This window comes from Cryptomeria japonica, chromosome 10 (assembly GCF_030272615.1).
Source record: "Cryptomeria japonica chromosome 10, Sugi_1.0, whole genome shotgun sequence".
In the NCBI taxonomy this organism is placed as follows: Eukaryota; Viridiplantae; Streptophyta; class Pinopsida; order Cupressales; family Cupressaceae; genus Cryptomeria; species Cryptomeria japonica.
The window spans coordinates 271,555,144-271,577,889 of NC_081414.1; the positions used below are offsets into that span (position 1 = coordinate 271,555,144).

Sequence of the window (22,746 nt, forward strand, 5' to 3'; positions counted from 1 at the left end):
TGTCCTCAAGGTGAATTCGCTCAATTTGGAGGGCAAGGTACATGCCTCAAGGGAATTTCACTTCAAGTTTGGGGTAAGGTACATGGTTTCAATGAGAATTTAACTCAAAACTTGGGGTAAGGTACATGCAAATTTCGCTTCAAATCAAGAGCAAGGTACATAGTTTGGAGAAATTCGCTCCAATTTTGGAGCAAGGTACATGGTTTCATATAGACTCTTCATTCAAGCTTTTCACTTGCCTTTACTTCACTCGCTCAAACTTCAAGTCTTTTGGTCACTCCAATGCCAAATTAACCTTCAAAGGAGGCCTTAGGAGGAAATTCGCTCCAAATTGGGAGCAAGGTACATGGTTTGGAGAAATTCGCTCCATGTCCTTAGCAAGGTACGGGGTCCAAATGAAAATTTCGCTCCATGTCCTTAGCAAGGTACATGGTCTCATAGCAAATTTGTTGTTAGTAAACTATGATGCACTTGCTCGTTGTTCTTCAGCATTCCATGAGCTTCCCTTTTCTTTTGTATCAAACTCCAACTCCGAATAAGGTGGTGAATCTCCTGCAGTCAGCTCTGTAAGTACATAGTAATGGTCTGATCCACCCTCTTTATGTGATTGAATCTTGATATTGAATTTGATTTGCCTTGGAGTGTAGTCTTTGAACTTCCTAATGAAATCATCTCTTTATCAGCTTTCGGTCCTCTTATCAAAACCTGAAAGATAAATAATGAATCAAGAATCATGCAAATAAAACAATCCGTCACACCCCTAATGCATCATTAATTGTGCTTTCAAAGATCAATTCAAATCTGGGAAATAACAATCTACTGATGGAATTAGTCCTTGAAATCAGTTCTGATTTGAATTTTGATCCTCAAATTTGTAGCTCTGCCTCTCTGTCTGCTGCAATTCGCTGTCTTTAGATTGCAGAGCAGATTGCATCAATTGCTTTGATTAATGCCTTGGAATGAGGATAGATGTCCTCTTATATAGGCGGTGGATGTTAAAGGGTCTGTTTTACTCTATCTTCATTAACGTGACACATCTTTATTCAGAGGCCAGCTCCTTATTTTTTGTGTTGCCACATCTTGCAAGGAAATGGTGAGGTGGATGCTTTCCTTTTTAAAAACAATATGCCTTAAAACTTTTCCTTCACCTTGAGTTTGGTGGGGCCCAATCAAGGCTACGTGGTAAAGGAAGTCAAAGAAAATATTATGCCTTAAAACAAGCTTTCCAAATCTCCATTTCAGATTTTGTGGGTCCCAGCAGGTGAGTCCTTGAAAATCTTATTTAATTCTCCATTTTGAGTTTAAAGTGGGGCCCAACATGTAATGAGGCAAGGATCGATGAAGAAATGTGAGGTGTTGAAGAAAGGCCATGGGTGAAAGGGAAGAAGAGGATGTATGGGGAAAGGGAGACATAAGGGGTATGAGGTGGGAGATAGAGGATACGTGGGAGAAGGTAAATTTAGGATGTGGGAGGTATAAGGGGGTAATGAAAGTGGATATGGGGTTATAAGAAGGGCTGCGGTGGAAGGTATGAGTTAGAAAGGGGAATAAAGGGATAAGGAAGGCGGTAAAGGGGGTAGAAGATGATAAGGAAGAGTTTGGGTGGGAAATGGAAGGGTAGGTTTAGAGAATGTGGGTGAAGGTACAGGTAAGTGGAAATGTAAATGAAGGGTAGGGAATGAGTATGCTAGGAAGTAGGAGATGTAGTTAGGAAAATGCGAGTTGGGGAATGATGGTAGACGAGGGTAGATAAGTGGGTAGGGAGGATATGATGGGAAGGGTAGTGGTAGGTGTGGGTTAAGGATGTGAGATGGAAGTTAGGAAATGTAAGGTAGGTTATGTAGGTGAAGCAGGTTAGGATATGGGGATGGGTGGAAGGAAGGATAGATGGAGTATAGAAAGGTAGGTGGGTAGACGATATGGTAAATGGAAGTGAAGCGTAGTCGGGGAGGTGGAAATGGAAAGAAATGGAATGGTGAAATGGTGATGGCAATGATGAAAAATGGAAATGGGAGTGATTGGGTTTGGGCACCCACTAACAGTGCTAGGAGAAGTGGAAGTGATTATGCCTTGGCTGGGCAAAGGGAGTGTTGAACCTCACTTCATTCTTAAGAGGGAGATTTGATCAGCTCCTGAGCAACTAGAAACAAAAGGTTAATAGCAAAGACTCGACAACAACTAACAACTAAGCTAAGACGACTAACCTAGAAAGCGAAAAAAGTGGGGGTCCCCATTTGCAATGGGGCGATGTGTGAATAACTCACAACAATTCCTTTCTTAGATCAGACTTCAACTTGCCAATGACATCTCAGTGTGTATCATTCTTGGTCTGCGGTTTGATATTGATTGTGGATTTGGTGCGATTCATCTGCCAAATATATCGTGCCCCACCATCATTTTCTTGCTCTAGATCATGTTTAATATTTTTTGGAAGTCATATTCCTTGGTGATGGTTTCATCTTTGTCTATTTAAAGAATTATTATAGTTGTAAACATGGGTTTTTAGTGAGTGTCATTTATTGCCCTATTTGTATAATGAAGTTCCTTGTCCTAGCACACCTTGTGAGTATAGTATTTGGAAAGGGTTTAGGGCTGGAGTTTTCAGAGTTATTTTTGAAAATGTAAATGATGACATTTTGGAGTCACTTATTCAATTTGAGTGTCCTCATGCTCTTTGGACTCACATTCAAGAGGTATATGGTGATCATGATACTCTGCCATCTCTCGACGCTCATCTTTCTAACTCCAATGTGTCTCTTCATTCTTCAGAGACAATAACCCATGTTTGTGATCCTTTGGGGGAGGTTGCAGATGCTTCAGAGATTCCTGATTCTTCATCAGCGATAGTTGGTCAGCCATCACTAGAGACTTCCAACATTCCTGATTCAAAGGATTATCATTGTCTTCCTAATTGGGATTCCTATTTGCCAAATATTGGTTCTTTGTTTGTGGAGTCTTACATTTCAGATTTGGAGGACACATTTGAGGCGATTCTCTTCTCTTTGATGACAGTTTCATCATATTTGGAGATTCTTCTACATCTTCTTTGGAGATTGACATTCATAAGTCTCCTCCTTCACTTGGTTTATCACATTTCATGGTCCAGTTTGATCATACCTATGTGATGGACTCTTTGAGCTTGGAGACTCCTATTCAGTTTTCAGAGGCATCTCTGATATTTGATGATAGTTGTGGCACCACTGTTGTCAATTCATCTTTGTCTTTAAATCTTGTTCCTAGATCAGTTTCTAGTGGTTCCTTGTTTGTCACCTTCTCTCATGATTGGGTGTGTACCTGATTGGTTTGTGGTATCTTCATCCAAGGACTTGGCGAGATACAAGTAGATTTCAGAGACATCATCATCCTACATTTAAATTTTGCTTCCTACCAATTCATATCCAGAATGGGAAGCATTCCTGTATTTGTACTTGGCTTATCTTTTTCCCAAGGGGAGAAATGTTGTTTGTATGCATTGGACCATGTTTTGCCTTCAAGCACTCACCATTTTTGCAAGCTATTGTTCATTATGGGGGGTCTATGTAGTCTCTCTTCTTCCTTCCTTTGGGGGGATACTTGATTGTATATACATGATGTATGTAGTCCTTGGGGGTTCTTGAGTCCTCCATTCATCGTGATTAGTTTGTTTCTTTTCTCTCTTTTGGAGAGAAGTTTTTGCCCATGTGGTTTTCTCGTTTTCTCCGCTTTGTGAGAGATTCATTTCATTGTATTTGCATTGTACATGGGTACCTAACATGGCCTAGTAGTTGGGACCCATATTGCATCTTTGCATAATAAGTGTACTCCCTAAGTTGCAATTAAGGGGGGTTGTTGGTGTAATTAAGGTGTTGTACCTAGTGATAACGTCACCTAGGTCCTTATTACACATATCACTTTGTAATGTCCCCTCTTTGAAATACAATTTAATAGTAAATAATAACAATAAAATTAAAATTAAAATTAAAATATAAAAGAAAATAATTAAATTTTAATTAAGTTAATGAATGGTCAAAGACATGAAATGAAAAGTTGTGACTCCCTCAAACATGAGATATAAAAGGGAGAAGAGAACCTCATTTGAGGGGGATAATTTGGGGAATCAGAAGTGCAGATCTGATTTAAATAAGGAGCGCAGGTCTGATTGTGAAAGGTTGTGTCCCTTTCAAAGGGCAGAAATAATGAAGAGTTGCACTCTTTCAAAGGGTGCTAATGGTGAAAGGGTATGTCTCTTGCCAAAGGGCATACATGATGAAGAGGTGTGACCTCTCCCTCACATTGAGTGATATAAAGGAAAGGAACCAAAAGCCTCCAGTGATATCACCATCGATCAGATCAGATCAGAACTGTTATTAAGTTGCAGGCAGCGATTATCAGAGCAGAGAATAGCAAAACCTAATCTATCATATGCAGCAATAATAATAATAAATACATGATAATAATAGTCAGCAAATGGTAGACTAAATGCTGCGACCCTGATATTACAATTATAATACAAAACCATAACTTAATGATGATAATCAAGAAAGGTTGTCAACCATAATCTGATTCGATAACCAACAAGTGATTAGTTAAGGCAGAAGACTTGGTGAAAGATATATATGTGCAACAATTCAAACATTCCAAGGAGGAAAAAAAAGCAGATCAACGAAGGCCTGAATCTGATGTAAGGAGATCAGTTTGATACTGATAATAAATTAATATTACAGCAGATTGATCATATATTGTGATTTTGGTTTCCCTCTTAAGGAGATAAAGGTATTCCCCTCTAACCCTCTTCCTTATTGGCCGCGAATTGTAATCTAGGGCAAACTAGGGCATTTTACAAAAAGGGGACATTGCACATTTAAGTCTACTTAGTGATTTTTATGTCCATTAGCAATATTATCATCTTGCATTGTGATGTAATCTTCTTGCCATTCTCTTGTGAAAGTTATCTTGGTCTTTCTTTGATCTTGGGGGTGTTGTAGAGTCACCTAAAACTCTGACAATAATTTTTTTTTCATGAGCAAGATATAACAAATACAATACTCGCCTCAATTGTTTCATCTTTTAGTTTCTGTTATAACAAAAATACCCACCATGATATCCAAATTGAAAATCAGGCTGTTTAAATGGCCTGGGGCATCCCAAAGGCAACCTTGAATTTTAAGGAATGTCCTCACATAGTCAACATATAATCACCTTAAACCAGGGTAAGAATAGAGAATGTCCCTATCCATGTTGAGTTCAGGACTTAAAAGGAGTGGGGATCCTGAGAACTACCACCAGTAAGCAATCCCACATCCATCAAAGAAGAAATAATCATCTGCATGCTGCTGGGATTGAAACAGACCCCTCTCATGTAGAAGATAAAAAGCATGGCTGATGAAAACAGTTCATGTCAGTAAAAACTAAGCTCCAAAGAAAATACTGCTACAATTCTTTCTGAGGGGAAAACTGGCAAATATGATCCTCCTACAGCTAAAGTGCAGTAGCTTTGTCATTCATACTGGGCATTTACTTGCCTCCTCATGCATTGGGATTTATGCTCTGTCAACTACATGAAAAAAATGTTATTTTGTTTTCTATGATTGTAGCCACGAATGAGGAAAGGATCCAATCATTTAAACTTATTTTTGATATATTTGGGGTGTTCCGTTATGTGCTCTAACTTCAATCCTAAAAAGATTTTAATATTTCTGACATAACAAAATTTTCTATTTGCAATAATAGGAAAAGAATTTACTTCTACCTTTTTGCATCATCAGAAAATGGGAAAACAAATTACTCATCAACCAATACAGAATTAGAATGAAAGAATAAATGAAGATGTTTCTTTATTGTGATATAGTTATATTGTTTCTCAACAACGAACTGACAGAAAATAGTGAAATAAGCTTTCTTCCAACCTCTTTCAAGACCCTTGCAGCCAAATCTTCTGATGTATCGTTTGCTAGAACAGGAACAACTCTTTGGGCGAGGATTTTCCCAGTATCATACTTTTCATCAACAAAGTGGATTGTAGGGCCTGAAAATCTGAGAAAAGTATATTTTTAACAATATTACTTTGAGCATGCAAAATAATGTAGAAAGAAAGTATATGGCTTGAAATTGCTATTGAGAATGAAAAGGCTATTTGAGAAATCCTAATTCTTTGCATGTATTAATCAGTCAAGCATCAAATCCATCACACAGTGGTGTGTCCAAATTAAAGAAAGAGATGATTAGACTTAAACATTTGAGAGGCATTGGTGATAAAACTACTGCTATCTCTATTGCTATCTTTGTCTGTACGTTATGCCAGCTCCCACCGATGCATATTTCACAGCAAGAAAGGATTCACATGATTTCATAACAATGGCACAGTAGCTAACAATGACCAATACATTATCTCATACAATTGAGCATTTAAAAGTTAAAACCATATGAAGAATTAATTTCCAAGCTATATGAGGCATTATCCTAGATCTAAAAGACTAATAAACTATCATAATCTGGTGGCATCCCTAACCAAACCAGTTAAAGATATATAATATCATAAATTTCCAAAACTTCTGAAGTAACTTGCACAGCTACAAATGGACCTAGAAAGCTTCTAGCAAGCTGGTATAATAAAAAAATTGTAATTTTCTGTTTTCTTATTTGATAACATAATTATACTCGGTTCATGAGTAAATTGAATGTTATATTATATTCAGATATCAACCACCAAATTCAGAACCTATTCTTTTAAGGGCCTATCTCCCATGGCCTTATGGGGATGGAGATGGAAGCAGTGGAACACACATTGAGGACAGCAGTCCAAGTGGTCAATTTTTAGGGTTGGCAGGGGAAGGTATGTATATATAGAGCATTTACAAAGATTTTCATGATATCACAATTCAAGTTTACACATTCATATAATGTCTTAAACTCAATATCCAATGTAAAATGTCCACTGACTCAAGTATAGCAGCAATTGAAAATAGAGATTTATAATTCATTGTTCAATGTTTTTATTATGACAAAAGGCCCAAAGGATACAAAAGCACAAATGAAAGTGTAATGCTTTCCAAAGGAGAAGGGCATGTTAGGACACTTATGTCCTATTTGTTTACTATTCTAAGAATTATAATAATGATAATATAGTCATTAACTTAATATTACATTGTTTGGATTCATCCCACATTCGTTGCACCTTGTGAGGACCTGTTGATGTACCTTTTATACACGATCAAACACAAAATAAAATACCCAAAGGTAGCTTATCCTCTCTTGAACAAAGCTAACCCAAATGCTGAAGATTTCACCTAAGGATCAATTGAGGCAACTCCAAGGTTCTAATATGTAGGTTCTCTACGTGTGGATAAGCACCAGTGTTCGTTGTGTTTGCTGTTTCATCAAGGGGCCTTACATACTTTCTATGAAAGTTGGTTCTTGCAACTACTTAACCAATGAGGAACTGGGTTTTCCTAATACTAACCAATGTTTCAAAAAAGGGCAAAAGATAAGAGATTAGAGAGGACTATGCTAATAAGCCTATGAATGACTAAATGGAGGGCAATCTTAGTGAAACTCCACCAATCTCAGTATTGCCATAGAACAACAACTCTATTGGAATCGGTGCGATCTTCTAAGGGAATTCAATGATTTTCGAATCATTAATGAAAATAGATATATCAATAGGATACATATCAGTATTCAAGTAATGATTGAACCCTAAACAATTTCAATATCTCCAGTTGACCACACAGGGCACACTTACAATGAGTAAGAGGCTAGTGGTTTGGACTATGAGCTTCACTAAAAGATCAAGCACAACATTTATCATTCAATCTAACTCTAACATCTAAATACTATCTTCAATAAGAGTGATTCTTGAAGATAAACAACCATGTAAGAAGCCACAAAGATTGTAATAAAACACTATAACTTCAATATTTCATTGATCTCATAGCAAAGTATAACAACAATTGTTCAACTTTCTCTCTTCACCAAATTTGTATTCTCTATGAATAACTACTCTTCTTCTCTGCTGCTAATAAATTTATTCTTCTTAACCTTACAAATGAATTGAGTGAGAGCTTAAATAACATTCTCAAATACAATGAATGGCCCAGATTTAAAGAAGATCAAAGGCTAAGATTTTGACACCTAAACCCTAATTAGGGTTTGTTACAAAAATACCCCTATTTAGATAAGCATTATCATAACATAGCCAATAGAAATTGGCATGAATAACGAGGAAGCATCCTCCAATAAGGATTGAATTGCCACATCATTTCATAAAAACTTTTCATCTAGAATTTTGTTCCCTTTTCCTTGTTCCTTTCTGGCATATTCAATGAATTTGGACGTAATCCCATCAATCTCTGCAATGGGAATGTCAGGCAGGTTCTTCATTCGCTCTTCCAAGTGAAGGACCTCATCAAAGGCCGCAATAAGAGTCATCTCCCATCTGTGCTCCAACTCTTTTGTTTTCTCAATTAGGAACATAGTACTATACATTTGATCTCGCTGCTCTTCTGTGATTATGCTATCTTCTCTACAAAAGATGACCTTGATCCTGTCCTCCAATTCTTGGATATCCACATATGTTTCAATATCTATCCTTCTATCAAGGATTGCACATAATACATCAAACACCTTAGCCTGAATAGGATGGATAGTGTCCTCAACTCGGTTGCACCTACTATTGATGTCCTTAAATAGAACCTCCTTCATTTGGAGCAAAGTTGACCATTGTAGGAGATTATGGGTTCCACCATCAATTATCCTTTCTTGTGCCAAAACCTGTCTTGATGTCTTCCTTACCACTTGCAATACTAGGATGGTAATATCTCTAGTGTGAGTGAATGCATCGACAATTACCACTAGATTATGAATGATCTCAAGGACTTGGATGGCCCTGTGAACTGTTTTCATCATTCTTCCGACAAATTCCTTGGCTACCATGTAGGATCTATCAATCCATGTATCCATGAGTTAGGCTGAGTTCTTCATCCTTTCTGCCTAATTTATTGACTCAAGAGGAAGTGTCTGCAAGGGTGAGACTATTGGATCCTATCGCCCTAATGGCTCATTAAGCTGGCTACAATAATTCCTCCAAGCATTAATCTCTTTTCTAACCTTCTATTCTTTTCTACTTCTTCTTTTAGCTTATTATTGACTACCCTCACTGAATCAGTCACATCTTCCATGGCTTGCTCGAAGGTAAGTGAACCAAGATCAAATGTCTCCAAATCGTACTCCTCTGCCATGATCTCATCATCATACTTGTCCACCGTTGGTGTAGCTATCTGTATCTTTCTGGAGCCCGTATCATCTCTGATCACCTTAGATATCTTTGTAGCTTTCTTCCTTTCAATCCCCTCTTGAGACTTGCCTAGAAGACTTTCCAAATCAAATACTTGTTCCTCTTCTTCAACCACAACTACCCTTGTAAGTCTTTCTTTAAGCCAATCTGGAATAGAAGACTTTCCCTCTCTTACTTGTACTTCCTCAGGCAATGGCCGCTTGCCTCTAAAAGGAGATGTCGCTTCATCATCATTTCTTTCTCCTTGTTGCTCATTAACACCAACTTGGAGAGAAAGAGACTGTCTTGATGAGTGCTGAGGTGTCCTTCCTTTGTCTTGTTTATCATTTTGTACTGTGGACTCCATGGACTCATCTATCTCATACACCTTCTCTCTTTGATCCTCTCCTTGACTTATCTCCTTTTCATGTCTAGAAGAAGCACTAGAGGGATGATCAGGATTCACCTTTTGTTTCTTCTTGGACGATTCTCTCTTTTCAGGTCCCTCCTTTCTCTTCGACCCCTTATAATGAGAAGTGTTCTCACTTGCACTCGCCTCTCCTTTCGTTCTTGTTTCTAAGTTGAATGTCATAGCTATGTTTTGTTCCTTCAACTTTTGATGTTGGACATCTACCCATCTGTGAGTACAACTCAAGACTGGATCCATCAATGCTCTCAAGTCCGCGACCTCTTGCTCATCCCAGTCGATCTTCACTTCTTTGTCTTCTTTCTCATAGGAAGATTGAAGATATCTGCCATTGTCTTGTGCTTGATCTGCAACTCTATCAACTTTGCATCTCCTAATAAGATCCAAGGGCAATCAAGAGTGCATCTTTCTTTTTACCTCTACATCATCCTGAACATTCATCCAGAAGTCTTCTACTTGAAATACATGCTTGTACTTCTTCTCGACTGTTTCTTCCATATAACCACTAGGATCAAATTTATCTCTCGAGGCAAAAGATGTGAATGAGTAGAGAGATAGCTCCTTTTCTGCATCTTCAGTTGCTTGGGAATTAGGACAAACTTCAATTGAATTTCCAAGTGAAATAGGTATAGGGAGACCATTCCCATGCTTATGTCTTGATGCCTTAGCACAAGCTGCCAACTGTCTAGTCACCTTAAGTAGTACTATCCTATCTGTTGGATACCTTGGCAACATATAAGGAGGTGAAGCACATCCATGAATTCTGATGTAGGTGAATTTAGGAAACCGAATGAACCATGCACCATGTTTCTTTACGAGCTCTTGTGCTTCTGGAGACAGTCGATGGTGAATCCCTCCTTGTATTGTCCTGGTGATATGCATTGTGAAAGTATCGTTGACTAGCTTGTAGTAATTCTTAGGTGGATGATGTAATTGGGCATAAGAATCACATATTCTTATCTCTCTGAGCCCTCTCCCAACAACTCCTTTGTGTGGTAGTCCTGCATACTCAAAACATTTGGCTAGAGAATATATAACATATGAGCTCATGTGGAATGATTTAGTAGGGACTTATCTCCTCAACTGCACATCTAGGTTGTTAGTGTTACTGATAATCCTAGCCCAATTGAACATCCCTTTCCCTTGAACGATCACTTGTATAAAGAAGAACATCCACCTGTCGAAAAAGAATGCTTGAGAGGCACCTACAATTTGATTAAGCATGGTTATCGAGTCTCTGAATTCTTCTTGGAAATCAATTATGTGAGGTGTATTGCGTATCTTATTGAGCGAGGCCTACTCTTGAGCAACCAATTCTTATTGACAAAATTCAGACAAGTATCAGGATCATCTTCGTAGATAGACTTGGCTCCTTCTAGGCTCTTGTAGATCATATCCCTCTGCTCTAGAAGATGAAAAGCTTCACTTATAGCTCCCTTTGAGAGATAGGCGAGGATAGTTCCATCCTTAGCCACAATTGTCCTTGAATGTGAATCATAGTGCCTGGCACATTCAATCATTAGCTCATGACATCTGACTGCGGGAGGGAAACCTTCCGCCTTGATGATTCCACTCTCGATTATCTTCTTGGCTATGGGTGATAGCTTGCCGATGTAGGGTGCTTCTCGAAACTTCTTCACATTGAAGTTTCCTAAGTTGGTGTCTCCAATATTGCTCCACTTGGACGCGATCCTCGTCTCCAAGTCGTCACTCCTTTGATCTTCCTTAATGAGGGCTTGTCGGGTAGAGGATCCACTCGCCTTGGGTGTCACCATTTGTTACCTATAAAAGGGTTTAAGTTAGGTTTTAGGTATAGTCACAAAGATAGGCGATTGAATACCTTAAAAAGAATAATTGCACTTCAATTTGAACTTAAATGAATAAGCATTGAAATTTACAAATTGAAATTACAAATCAATCTAAATAGGAAGACCTATCTTTACAAAAATAATCTTTATTGAACAAATCAGATCTTCATTTAAATTCCTTCAAATAAATCAGATTGCACATACCTTAATCTTGATCTTTGAGCTTTAAAAGAAATGAACCTGAAAAGAGGGGGAAAATAGTGCCTTGCTATTGAATTTACCTCCTTCCCAAATGCTGTTCAAAGAATTTGTTCTGCTAAAAGCTTCAGGTCTGCACCTCAAATTCACCTTCGAAGGATTGCTGATCTTCTAATTTGTCCTTGAGAGGATCAGGTCTGAGACTAAGAATGTCAAATCTGCCTTGACCTGCTTTTATATGATATGTCTTTCGCCTTCTCAAACCTGAAATTCGCCCTCTATTTGCTGGAATTCGGTTCTCCAAGTCTGCTCTTTAAATTTGCTAAGGAAGAATGTTTGATTGAATGAATAATGCTTTAGGATCCACTCTCCTTTATAGGCGTCTTCACCCTTCCTCTAAAAAGGCCGACCTTGCTAAAAAAATTTATAATTCCTTCTCTAAGTTGGCCGACTTTTCATTAAAGTTTGAAAAAAATGCTTTGGCACCGAAGGGTGAATATTTGAAGTTTTGAATTTAATAAGTGTTTATATTAGGCGAATTTGCTTCCTTAGTTGCTCATGTTAACTTGTCCTCAATTTTGTTCAAAATGATATTGTCTCAAGCCGACCTCCCATTACAAAGCACTTGTTCTTCACCTGATTTCACTCTTGTACCTTAGAGAGGGACATGAGCGAAATTCCCTTCTTCAATGCATTTTGCTTTGGACCCTTTGGAAGGGTCAGGAGCGATTTTTGTCTTTTAGACCCAAATCCTTCACCTTTTCACCCCTCAATTGCTTCCAAGGCATGATAACATCTTAGCTAAGGCTCTAAGGCATAAAATTAGTCCAAATTTGAAGCAAAAGGGAGGATTCTATGAAAATTCACTCTAGACCCTTTGGAAGGGTCAGGAGCGATTTTGCTCTTTTAACCTCAAATCCATCATTGCCTTCACTCCAATTCACCTCTTAAGGCAAGTACACATCAATCTTTCTTCAACTACACCATAGGGACTAAGATCTTGGTCTCAAACAAGGAGCAAAATAGAGGTCTAGGAAATTTCGCTCTAGACCCTTTGGAAGGGTCAGGAGTGATTTTTACTTTTTGACACCATTCATCTTCCATTCATCATCATTATGCCTTGATCTTGACTTGTCAAACCTTCTCCAATCATGATCAAGTCAATTTTCCATCAATTTAGCTAGAACCAAGGTTCTTTTAGTGCATTAGGCAAGATAAAGAGTCTTCCTAGGAATTTCGCTCTGAACCCTTTGGAAGGGTCAGGAGCGAAATTTGCATTTCTAAACTCCATCCACACTTAGTTTGCCTAGAACTTGTCCTTTCCACCCTTATCTTATCATACTCAGCCCAACTTGCTCTTAGGTTCTTTTAGTGCATTAGGCAAGATAAAGAGTCTTCCTATGAATTTCGCTCTGAAACCCTTTGGAAGGGTCAGGAGCGAAATCTACATTTCTAGACTCCATCCACACTTAATTTGCCTAGAACTTGTCCTTTCCACCCTTATCTTATCATACTCAAACCAACTTGCTCTTAAAGTGATGTCAACTCAATGCATTTAGTGAAGAATTAAGTCTTTCCAAGGATTTCGCTCTGGACCCTTTGGAAGGGTCAGGAGCGAAATTGATATTATAGGCTCAAATTTTCCATCATTGACTTCATTTCCAACCTTTCCTCATCTAAAACAAGTGTTTTGCTTTCAAAACAAGCCTCCCTTAGTGCACTAGGTGAAATTGAGAGTCCATTTAAGGATTTCGCTCTGGACCCTTTGGGAGGGTCAGGAGCTTGGATGAATTTCGCTCTGCACCCTTTGGAAGGGTCAGGAGCGAATTTTGTTTTTCTGGACTCAATTTACACTCAACTTGCCTTGGACTTGTCTCTTCACGCTTACCTTATCAAGATCAAGTCAATTCTCCTTAAAAAAACTCTTGGGAATGAATTTTGAGCAGGGTATAATGCTTTATGAAGAAATTCGCTCTGGACCCTTTGGAAGGGTCAGGAGCGAATTTGCTCCTTTTGGCTCAATCCACTTCCTTTTTCACTTGGCTTTGTCTTAAACTTGATCTTTGATCCTTTTCCCTCAATAATCTTGCAAATTTGCCCAACCATTCAATGACTTTGGTGAAGAATTAGGTCCTTTAGGGAATTTCGCTCTGGACCCTTTTCGAGGGTCAGGTGCTTGGATAAATTTCGCTCTGGACCCTTTGGAAGTGTCAGGAGTGAAATTTGCAATTATGCTCAAATTCCTTACTTTTCATCACTTCACATTTTTGCACACATCAATTCTCTCTTCACAACGTCATAAGGACAAGGTTTTTTGATGCAAATTAGGAACAAGAAGGGAGATATCAGGAAATTCGCTCTGGACCCTTTGGAAGGGTCAGGAGCGAATTTGAGGAATTAGCCTTAGATACCATCCAAACACTCAAACTTCACCCTCAATCGCATTGCTCTCACCTCAAGACATGCTAACAAACCACCTTAAGGAAGTACCTAGCTCAAAACGTTGGGTCAAAAGTGTATCTTAACAATTTCACTCAGGTACCTTTGGAGGGACAGGACCTATCTAGGAATTTCACTTTGGACCCTTTGGAAGGGCAAGGAGCGAAATTTCTCTTTTTGCACAAATTCTTTATCCAATATGGTTGCAACTCATTCCAATGGCATGGATCAATCCTTTTTCATTTAATTGAAGTCTAGGAGCAAAAATTATAGCCCAAGTTAGGACCAAGGGAGGTTCTTAGGAGAATTTGCCCTGAACCCTTTGGAAGGGTTAGGAGCAAAAATTTTCTTTGAGCTCACATCCTTAACTTTTTCTCAAATTTTCAAGCCAATTCCTTATAATTACATCCTTCCAAGCTTGCCCATGCTAGCCTTGGTCTTTCGTGCCTACACTTCGATTACTTGCTTCATCATATCAACTCAGACTCTACAGAAGACAAGACTCGGGCCTAACAACTCACAACGTTAACTCATCCAGACTCAAACTCCTCAAGACTTCCTCTACACAATATACATTCTCCAACTTTCTAAGGCAAGATCTTGTTAAAATTAAATCAGGGTTCTAGGCATAGAACAAATGACTTCTCCAAGCTTACTTAGGCCAGACTTGGCCCTAAAAGGAACCCTAGGCAAGCTCTATGAAGGAAACCCTAACTTACCCGGCCTAGGCCACCACTAACTCACTCAAAACACCTAACAAGCAGAGAAAAGATAAGCAAAGAGAAAGAAAGACCCAAAAAAAAGAGAGGGGGTCCCCATTTTGATGGGGCGATGTGTGAAATGGTCACAACAGGACCTTATATTGATGTTGTATTAAGAAAAGATCATCTTGAAATCATATTTTGTAATAGATCATTTCTGTCAAGGAGGTTGCTCCCTTGAAGAGAACTGTGATACTTGTTCTGTATTTATCAATACAAGTATATTTGCATCTATTTTCTAAGCACTATGTTTTTTTCTGCAATGTTATTGTTCTATTTGATAATATTTCACAGGTGATATACTAACATTCATGCTCTTAGTAAGGCTTTAAATCATTTCCAAAATCGAAAATCAAAGACTCAATAGAATATGTACTCATGGTCTTCAATCATTGCTTGATGTGCAAAAAATAAGTTCATTGAAAAGACTTTGGAAATTTTCAAGGAAAGATAATCGACAGATGCAAACTTTTTCCATCATTTCCAACATGGATAATGTTCTTGTGAATATTAGTGTTGCTGCCATATGAAGTGGGCCACAAATAGAGGTAAGTGCATGACAGCAAAGCTCACGGTCTCAAACTTGCAATGATATGAAGCAACCCATAAAAATTTATGTTGTTTGACAAAATACATCACTCAAATGTGGTATCAGGGAACACATGTAAAGACTCTAACTGAAGAATAATTTCTTATTATTTAAAATGTCAGCACTTGTATTTCTTCCTTAATAATATGCTTTAGAGCTCATAACTGCCATTATCTTAGCTATGTAACTGCTATATGCTGCAGATAGCATTGCTTTGAAAAATTCAGTGAAAAGGGTCAGGAGAAGATCAAGGGAAAGTGGAGATTGTAGCCATTTTTGTTGCAGGCATAACAGCCTTATAGTATTCAATGAAAAGAACAGGGCACTCCATTAAAATAATCATTGGTTCAGCAAAAATGAAACACAACTATAAAGAAGTGGACAAATCATACAGTTTATATCTGACCTTTCTCAGCTTGACATGTTATTGTGGTATTATGATGCGTGAATCTATGAAATTATCCAGCTGTAAATCCTTGACAAATAAACATTAATGGAATTGATGAATGTATAGTATTTTTCCTTAGATTACGATCAAATACTCTTTCTTGATTGCTTGGACCCTGCAATTATAGTTACAAATCAAAGCCAATTGCTAAATCCTGAATACAGGAATTTCTATGGAGGCATGAATATGAGAATAAATCAGTATACCACAATGTGTAATTAGTGCACAAAAACTATTATTATGTTCCTATAATATGGGTCATCTGATTATGTATTAATTGTTTGTCGGCGTCAAGTAGTTATAAGTGTTGATTGGGCATCGGTTGTGTTCCTCTTGGCAACCGTCAGATCCTTTAAATAAATTGTGTATTGTCAAGGAAAGCAGTATGATATACTTGGATCACTCTAATCCTTGGCTGACCATCCCTGGTTTCCTTCTGTAATTAATTCATGTACGAATAAAGATATATTTTACTCTTGTATCTAGTATGCATTGTCATCTTTATTATTAATTCATGCACTCATTTGATCAAATAGAGCAGTAAAAAACTGTCATTGTTGTCTTACAAGAAATCGGGTCCACTATAATAGATTCATGCCTTTAGACCTCAATAAAGGTGAGAAGAGACCACAAGGTGGTCAAGACCAAGAGATCATGTGATCTTTAAGGATCACATAGCAAAGGAAACAATGAAGAAGATACGAGAAACACTTGAGGAAAATACAGTCGTACGATTCCCAAGTTGAAGCCCGTTCCAAGAATGAAGTAAAAGCTGAATTGTAAGTTGGAGCCATAGTCAACATGAGAAAAAGACTTCCATGACAAGAAAATACACAAAGGCAGAGTGGGAAGAAATAGCATGGCTAGACCTTCTCAATCAAGATGAGAAACTGTCAATACTACCACCACCAGAGGAATAAGTGAGGAGAGTCCATAGACAACATATGAAAACATTTGATGCATTCAAGAACTACCAGTTACGAAAGAGTAAGGAGTGGGAGGATCTGAACCTAAAACTCTGAGACAAATGGAGCATAGAAAGATTCTGAGGCTAACTCAAGTGTACGAAATGTTGAGGTAGAATGAGTAGAGAATTCTTATGTGGCCAAGAGTTTAAGAGAAGCACCAAAACGTACAAATCAAAACTCCACCACTAGGTTCCAATCAACAAGGTAGCAGCAGGGAAGAAAGATGGTGACCCCCCTGGCTAGTTTGATTGTGAGAGGCAAAAAATCCCAACGGATTAGAGGATCTTGTATGGCATTGTAAAACTTGTGAAACAATCTGGACAGCAAATGGGCAAGATGATAAAGCAATTTGGCTACAATCTTTTTCACCCAACTTGCGAGGTATAGCGATTGATTTGTTTACAAAAATTGAGCAACCCTCCCAAAATACATAGAAGAGATTAAAGAAGGCCTTTGAAGCAGAGTTTTAATCACTTCATGATGATAATGAGATAGTAGCAAAAATTTACAATACAAAAAAAGGTAAGCCTGAAAATGTATGAGCTTATAATCATAGACTTAAAGAATTTCTTGTAGAGCTAGAAAAAAAATTGGCCAACGATCTCATTAAAAGATGATTCTTTGAAGGTCTACTTCCATCATTAAGAAAAAAACTCTCTTCCAATTAAAAAACCTACAATCAAGTAGTTGACATAGAAAGTGAAGATAAAATGTTCTTGCATAGTGAAAGAAATATAGAGGAAGATGGAACTTTAGATGACAATAGTGACAATGAATCAGGAACAGTATAAGTGCTTCAGAGGGACATGCTCTAAATCAAGGTTGAAAAACCCTATGAGTACTACAGGACACGTGAGTACTAGAAGGTTGTTAATGCTAGCAAGTAATTCATATATAAACTCGTCAAATAGTTTATGAAAAACGTGCAGTGATTTCTACTGTTGAACTCACCAAAACCTGCCGCGTATTTTGAAAACAAAGCGCAAAACTTGTACACGAACTTGAGCAATTTTTTTTTCTTTTAGCGCTTCTCATTGTTATTTAGACATGAATAGGAGGGGCATGATCGTGGGCACAGACGGTGCGTGAATGTGCAAGAGGTAGAACGAAAATTATTACTCCGATCCAATATTGAAAGAATTTATTTAATAGGGTTTTCGGCTATGTTGTTGAGGATGCAAAAAATATTTTGGGTGACAACTCGACTTGTATTCATCATTTCAATTCACAATTTGATTAAATATGTAATGTCCCCTTTTCTAGGTGACATGAGATGAGCAGGGGTTGACCTACCATTCAAGTTCCCGTAGGTCAATGACATGGTTAGGGGACTCATTCTGAGGGTCATGGAGCTTTGCAGGGGCTCTGTGAGCCATTTCGGACCTTCGGACGAGGTCTCCTATTTTTTTGGGAGAACTTGCAGTTGACTGAATGACCACCTGGGGGACCAAGGAGCAAAGCAGGATCCTTTTGAGCAGTTACAGGTGTTTGAAGAGAGGTTCCTACTTTTTAGGGAGATTCCCTACCTTTTAGGAGGTTGTGGCAGTTTCCATATTTGAGGTTCCACGGGACCATACTATGGTTTCAGTTTCAGGAAGATTGGGTGTGTTTCCTAGTTTCTAGAAGCATCCCTAGATTTTAGGGATGGGACTACCAGTTAGCTCAGCTTTTCTGGCATCAGTCACAGATAGGTGACAAAGTTATATTCATGATTGTTTGGTTATTTTGGGTTGTTATTGGATATCTGGGGATATTTTAATATATTTAAATATTTCCTAAGTTAGCGATTAAATAAATTAAAATAAGGCTATGTATTTAGTCATTTCGGAGTAATAAGGGGTTTCTGGCTTCATTGGGGTTGATATGCCTATGTGTTATAGCTCGTTGGAAAGGTCTTGAACTTTGCTACATGATTCTCACCTTCCGGAGTCTTTTTGGATGCCTGACGCTATTTATTTGCAATTTAGTGTTATTTTCCTATAGTTGACGCCATAATTAGAAAATAACACTCTTTTCATAATGCACCAACTTTACTCCATTTTAGGGTTTGGCTTGGAAAGAAAAGGAGATATAAGAAGATGAAGACCTAATTGTTCATTATCTTTTGCACAATCAAACTTTTTTGTGAATTTGCTCTGAGTGAGTGATTCTTCATCTGGGATGCAAACCCCAAGATCTGGACTGGCTGGGACGTAGCCCTCAGCAGTTATTGGCATTGGATTCTTCAGGAAGAGTGCATAGTTGACAGAGATTGAGTACGCCATTCTTCATTGTGGATTCACGTTGCAGAGTAAGGGTTTCAACATGGCAGATTGATTCTTCAGCTTGGGCGTGATCCTTGCAGCCTTAGGGCCGCCAATTGCAGCAGGTACATCCCACATGGAATGTAAGGAATGCATGTATTCAGCCTTAAAGGTATTCTTGATTCATGATATATTATTTTGTGAAGAACTTGGAAGTTGCAAGTCTGCAATTTACAAAAGCAAGCAGGTTTGAGACGGAAACCTTAGATTTGGTCTTCAGGAGGACGGAAACCCTTCTACAAGAGGCACATGGAACACATCAGAAGCTTGTTTCAGGCATATTGAGGGTCATTTCAACAAGCAAACTCAGTAATCATTAGCAGCAAGGTCATTACATCAGATCTGAGCAAGAATACATTCAATTTCAGTGCATTACTTATTTCTTTTGGCAGTTGTACTGTTTCCCAAGGGGGTCGTACCATTACAGATGGTTGTGGAGTGATAATAAATAAAATGGAGGGTTTTAACTCCATTTCTTGTTCTTAACTTCATTGTTAGGATCAGCAAGGACTGTGTAGAAGAAATCACAGTCATCAGGCTTGAATTGAGATCAGGGTGAGAAAAACAATGAGGATTTAAGGCTAAAATTGTATAATTTTGCCTAGCAGAATTTGGATTTCCAGCTGGTAATTGGGTTTTTGGCCCAATTTGTTATTGGTAATTCATTTGGAGGTAGTATAAGTGTATTGGTACATCTGGACTGCCCTCGTACCTTCAACTCATGCCTGTATCCATTTCTGGATAGCAAATCAGCAACAAACCCCAGCGTCGGATACGTGGTATGATTCTAATTGTTTTGGTGAATGTATCTTCACTCCTAGTTGAATGTAATCTGCTGTGATAAATAAAATCAGAAGCTGATACCTTATTTTGAGTTGAATTCTATGTTATTATTGGTCAATGGTTGCAATCCCCATCACCAAAAAATAAACAACACTTTCTGCATCTTCTGTCTAGTCTCTAAGAACACCAAAAGGCTCTGAAAGATAGTTTATTAATTAAAACTTATCCAGGGCAGCAAAGAACCCATTTAGGGATCTTTCAGTGGTATCAGAGCTTTGATCTTGCCAGCCTGTTGGGTAAAGATCAAGAGTTCTAATTCAGATTTGAGTTTAATTTGGTTGAAAATCAAATTGGACATCATGTTAGGGTTGTTTAGAAATAAACAAGCAGGGAAAGAATTTGAACAAACACCTTCAAGGAGTCCCAGACAGTCTAAGGGTACAACTCCTTCAACAAGTACAAGGAGAAGGTCTCCTGCCAAGGCATTCAATGATACAGTTATGAACAACTATGATAAGTATTGCTCTCTTCCTAAAACGATACGTGACCACCTTTCCTTCACACAATTCATGGGTGTACCAGTTGAAGATGACTTGATGGTTTCAAGTCCACGTCATCAACCAAGAACAAAACAAGAGTCAATTGGGAGCAAGGGAAGCAAAGGAAGAGGAGCAGATATGATGTTTACCAGTGAGATTGGTAGGAAACTATTTGAAGATTTTGAGAGACATGTAGATCCAATTGGTGCCTCTTTGGTTGGTTACAACGCTGTCCCATCATTTTTGGTGGAAGATGTGAAGGAAGAGTTTGTAACTTCAAGCAATACACAAGACATTCATGAGAGGTTTGATGAGTTTTCAGATTGGCCAAAGATTGATTTTGAATCAGCAATTGATGAAGAACATGAGGTTGAAATGGACAGCGTAAGTTTGGATTCATTTGTCACACTACTTCCTCTTCTCAATTGGGAAGACCATGAGGAAAGTCGAAATTTAATGGTGTAGTGAATCCAAAGATTTGTCACCACAGTATGATCATAATTCTGAAGTCCATAACAGCAGTGACGTAACTTCTCTTCCTCAAGATATGACAGCCTTTGCTCATGAAGAGAATAAAGATTTGCATTCTACATTTGCGGGTGCTTATGGTACAAGCATGGGTTATGCTGATGCAAATAATACAACTCACCATAAGTCTGATTTTGTGTACTTTGGGGCAGCTGGTATAAAACATTGCCAAAATTTGAACGAAGATTGGTTACATAGAGCTGCCCAAGCAAGACACCACCTCCAAAGAGTCAAAGAGCGTCACAATCGGTTAGATGATGCAAGGATACAAAGAGAATCATCCATTAGATCTTTATTTCTTCCAAGTGAAGAAAACGACAGCGAAGATATATTGAATGGAAATAAAAGTCAGTTTGATTTTCTAAGTTTGATCAGCAATTCTCCTTTATCTAATGAGTCAAATTTGAAACCTTGCATTGAGAACATTCAAGTTGGGAAGACTAGGTGTGAAGTTGATGAGTTGTTAGGTGACATTCATAGTGGACCAGCCACTGAAGGTTTATCCATGTTGCAGAACAAAAACATCTACTATTCATTTGTGGACTTGTCACCTCTTTCATATGATAGGGCAGCGATGTACTTATTAATTGGTGACTCAGTTTTCTTAGATGTGACAGTGGGCTATGAAGATCAGCGTGTAAGAGACTATATTTGGTGCATGCCTAAACAATATATTTATTTGGCATCCTCCAATGAAGACATACTAACTTGTAGAGAAAATGGGCAAGTTGCAGCCGTTGATCAACGCTTTTGGAGAGGTTTCCATCACACTTTGCTTGTTGGAAATTGTCTTATTGATGGGTCCATTTAAACATTGAAGATTGGTTGTATTTATGGTTTCAATTGGAGTGAAACTCTCAGGTGGTTAGGTGATGTCCAGATTTGCAGCAGCAGTATAATGAGTATTGACATGATGGATGGATATGACAATGCAAAGATTTGGGATCCTGGTATTGACATGTGTGGTGTATTTCTTCAGTGGATCCATGATGAGTTGTTTCACTTTGGGTATACAAATGTTTATATTAGAGTAGCGCAGTGGTTGGGTGAAGTAACGTTTATCAGATTGATATGGGATCCAATGAATTGGTTCTCAGCGTGCAGGTGCAACTTGCTTGACGGCAAGCAATCTTCGGGAAGGGAAGATTGTAATGTCCCCTTTTCTAGGTGACATGAGATGAGCAGGGGTTGACCTACCATTCGAGTTCCCGTAGGTCAACGACATGGTTGGGGGACTCATTCTGAGGGTCATGGAGCTTTGCAGGGGCTCTGTGAGCCGTTTCGGACCTTCGGACGAGGTCTCCTATTTTTTTGGGAGAACTTGCAGTTGACTGAATGACCACCTGGGGGACCAAGGAGCAGAGCAGGATCCTTTTGAGCAGTTACAGGTGTTTGAAGAGAGGTTCCTACTTTTTAGGGAGATTCCCTACCTTTTAGGAGGTTGTGGCAGTTTCCATATTTGAGGTTCCACGGGACCATACTATGGTTTCAGTTTCAGGAAGATTGGGTGTATTTCCTAGTTTCTAGAAGCATCCCTAGATTTTAGGGATGGGACTACCAGTTAGCTCAGCTTTTCCGGCATCGGTCACAGATAGGTGACAAAGTTATAATCATGATTGTTTGGTTATTTTGGGTTGTTATTGGATATCTGAGGATATTTTAATATATTTAAATATTTCCTAAGTTAGCGATTAAATAAATTAAA

At 38.3% G+C, this 22,746-nt stretch overlaps 1 protein-coding gene across 3 annotated transcripts in view; it reads right to left on the reverse strand.

The window, feature by feature from the left end:
• LOC131035490 (phosphoribosylglycinamide formyltransferase, chloroplastic) overlaps positions 1-22,746 on the reverse strand; it is a 160,837-nt gene that overhangs the window by 66,382 nt on the left and 71,709 nt on the right. For all 3 annotated transcript variants that reach the window (XR_009103963.2, XM_057967200.2, XM_057967199.2), the window contains exon 5: positions 5,886-6,012. Coding sequence is in view for 2 of the 3 variants with exons in the window: in XM_057967200.2 (XP_057823183.2) it covers positions 5,886-6,012 (127 nt within the window). In the remaining variant the exon portion in view is untranslated. The remainder of the gene's footprint in view (positions 1-5,885; positions 6,013-22,746) is intronic.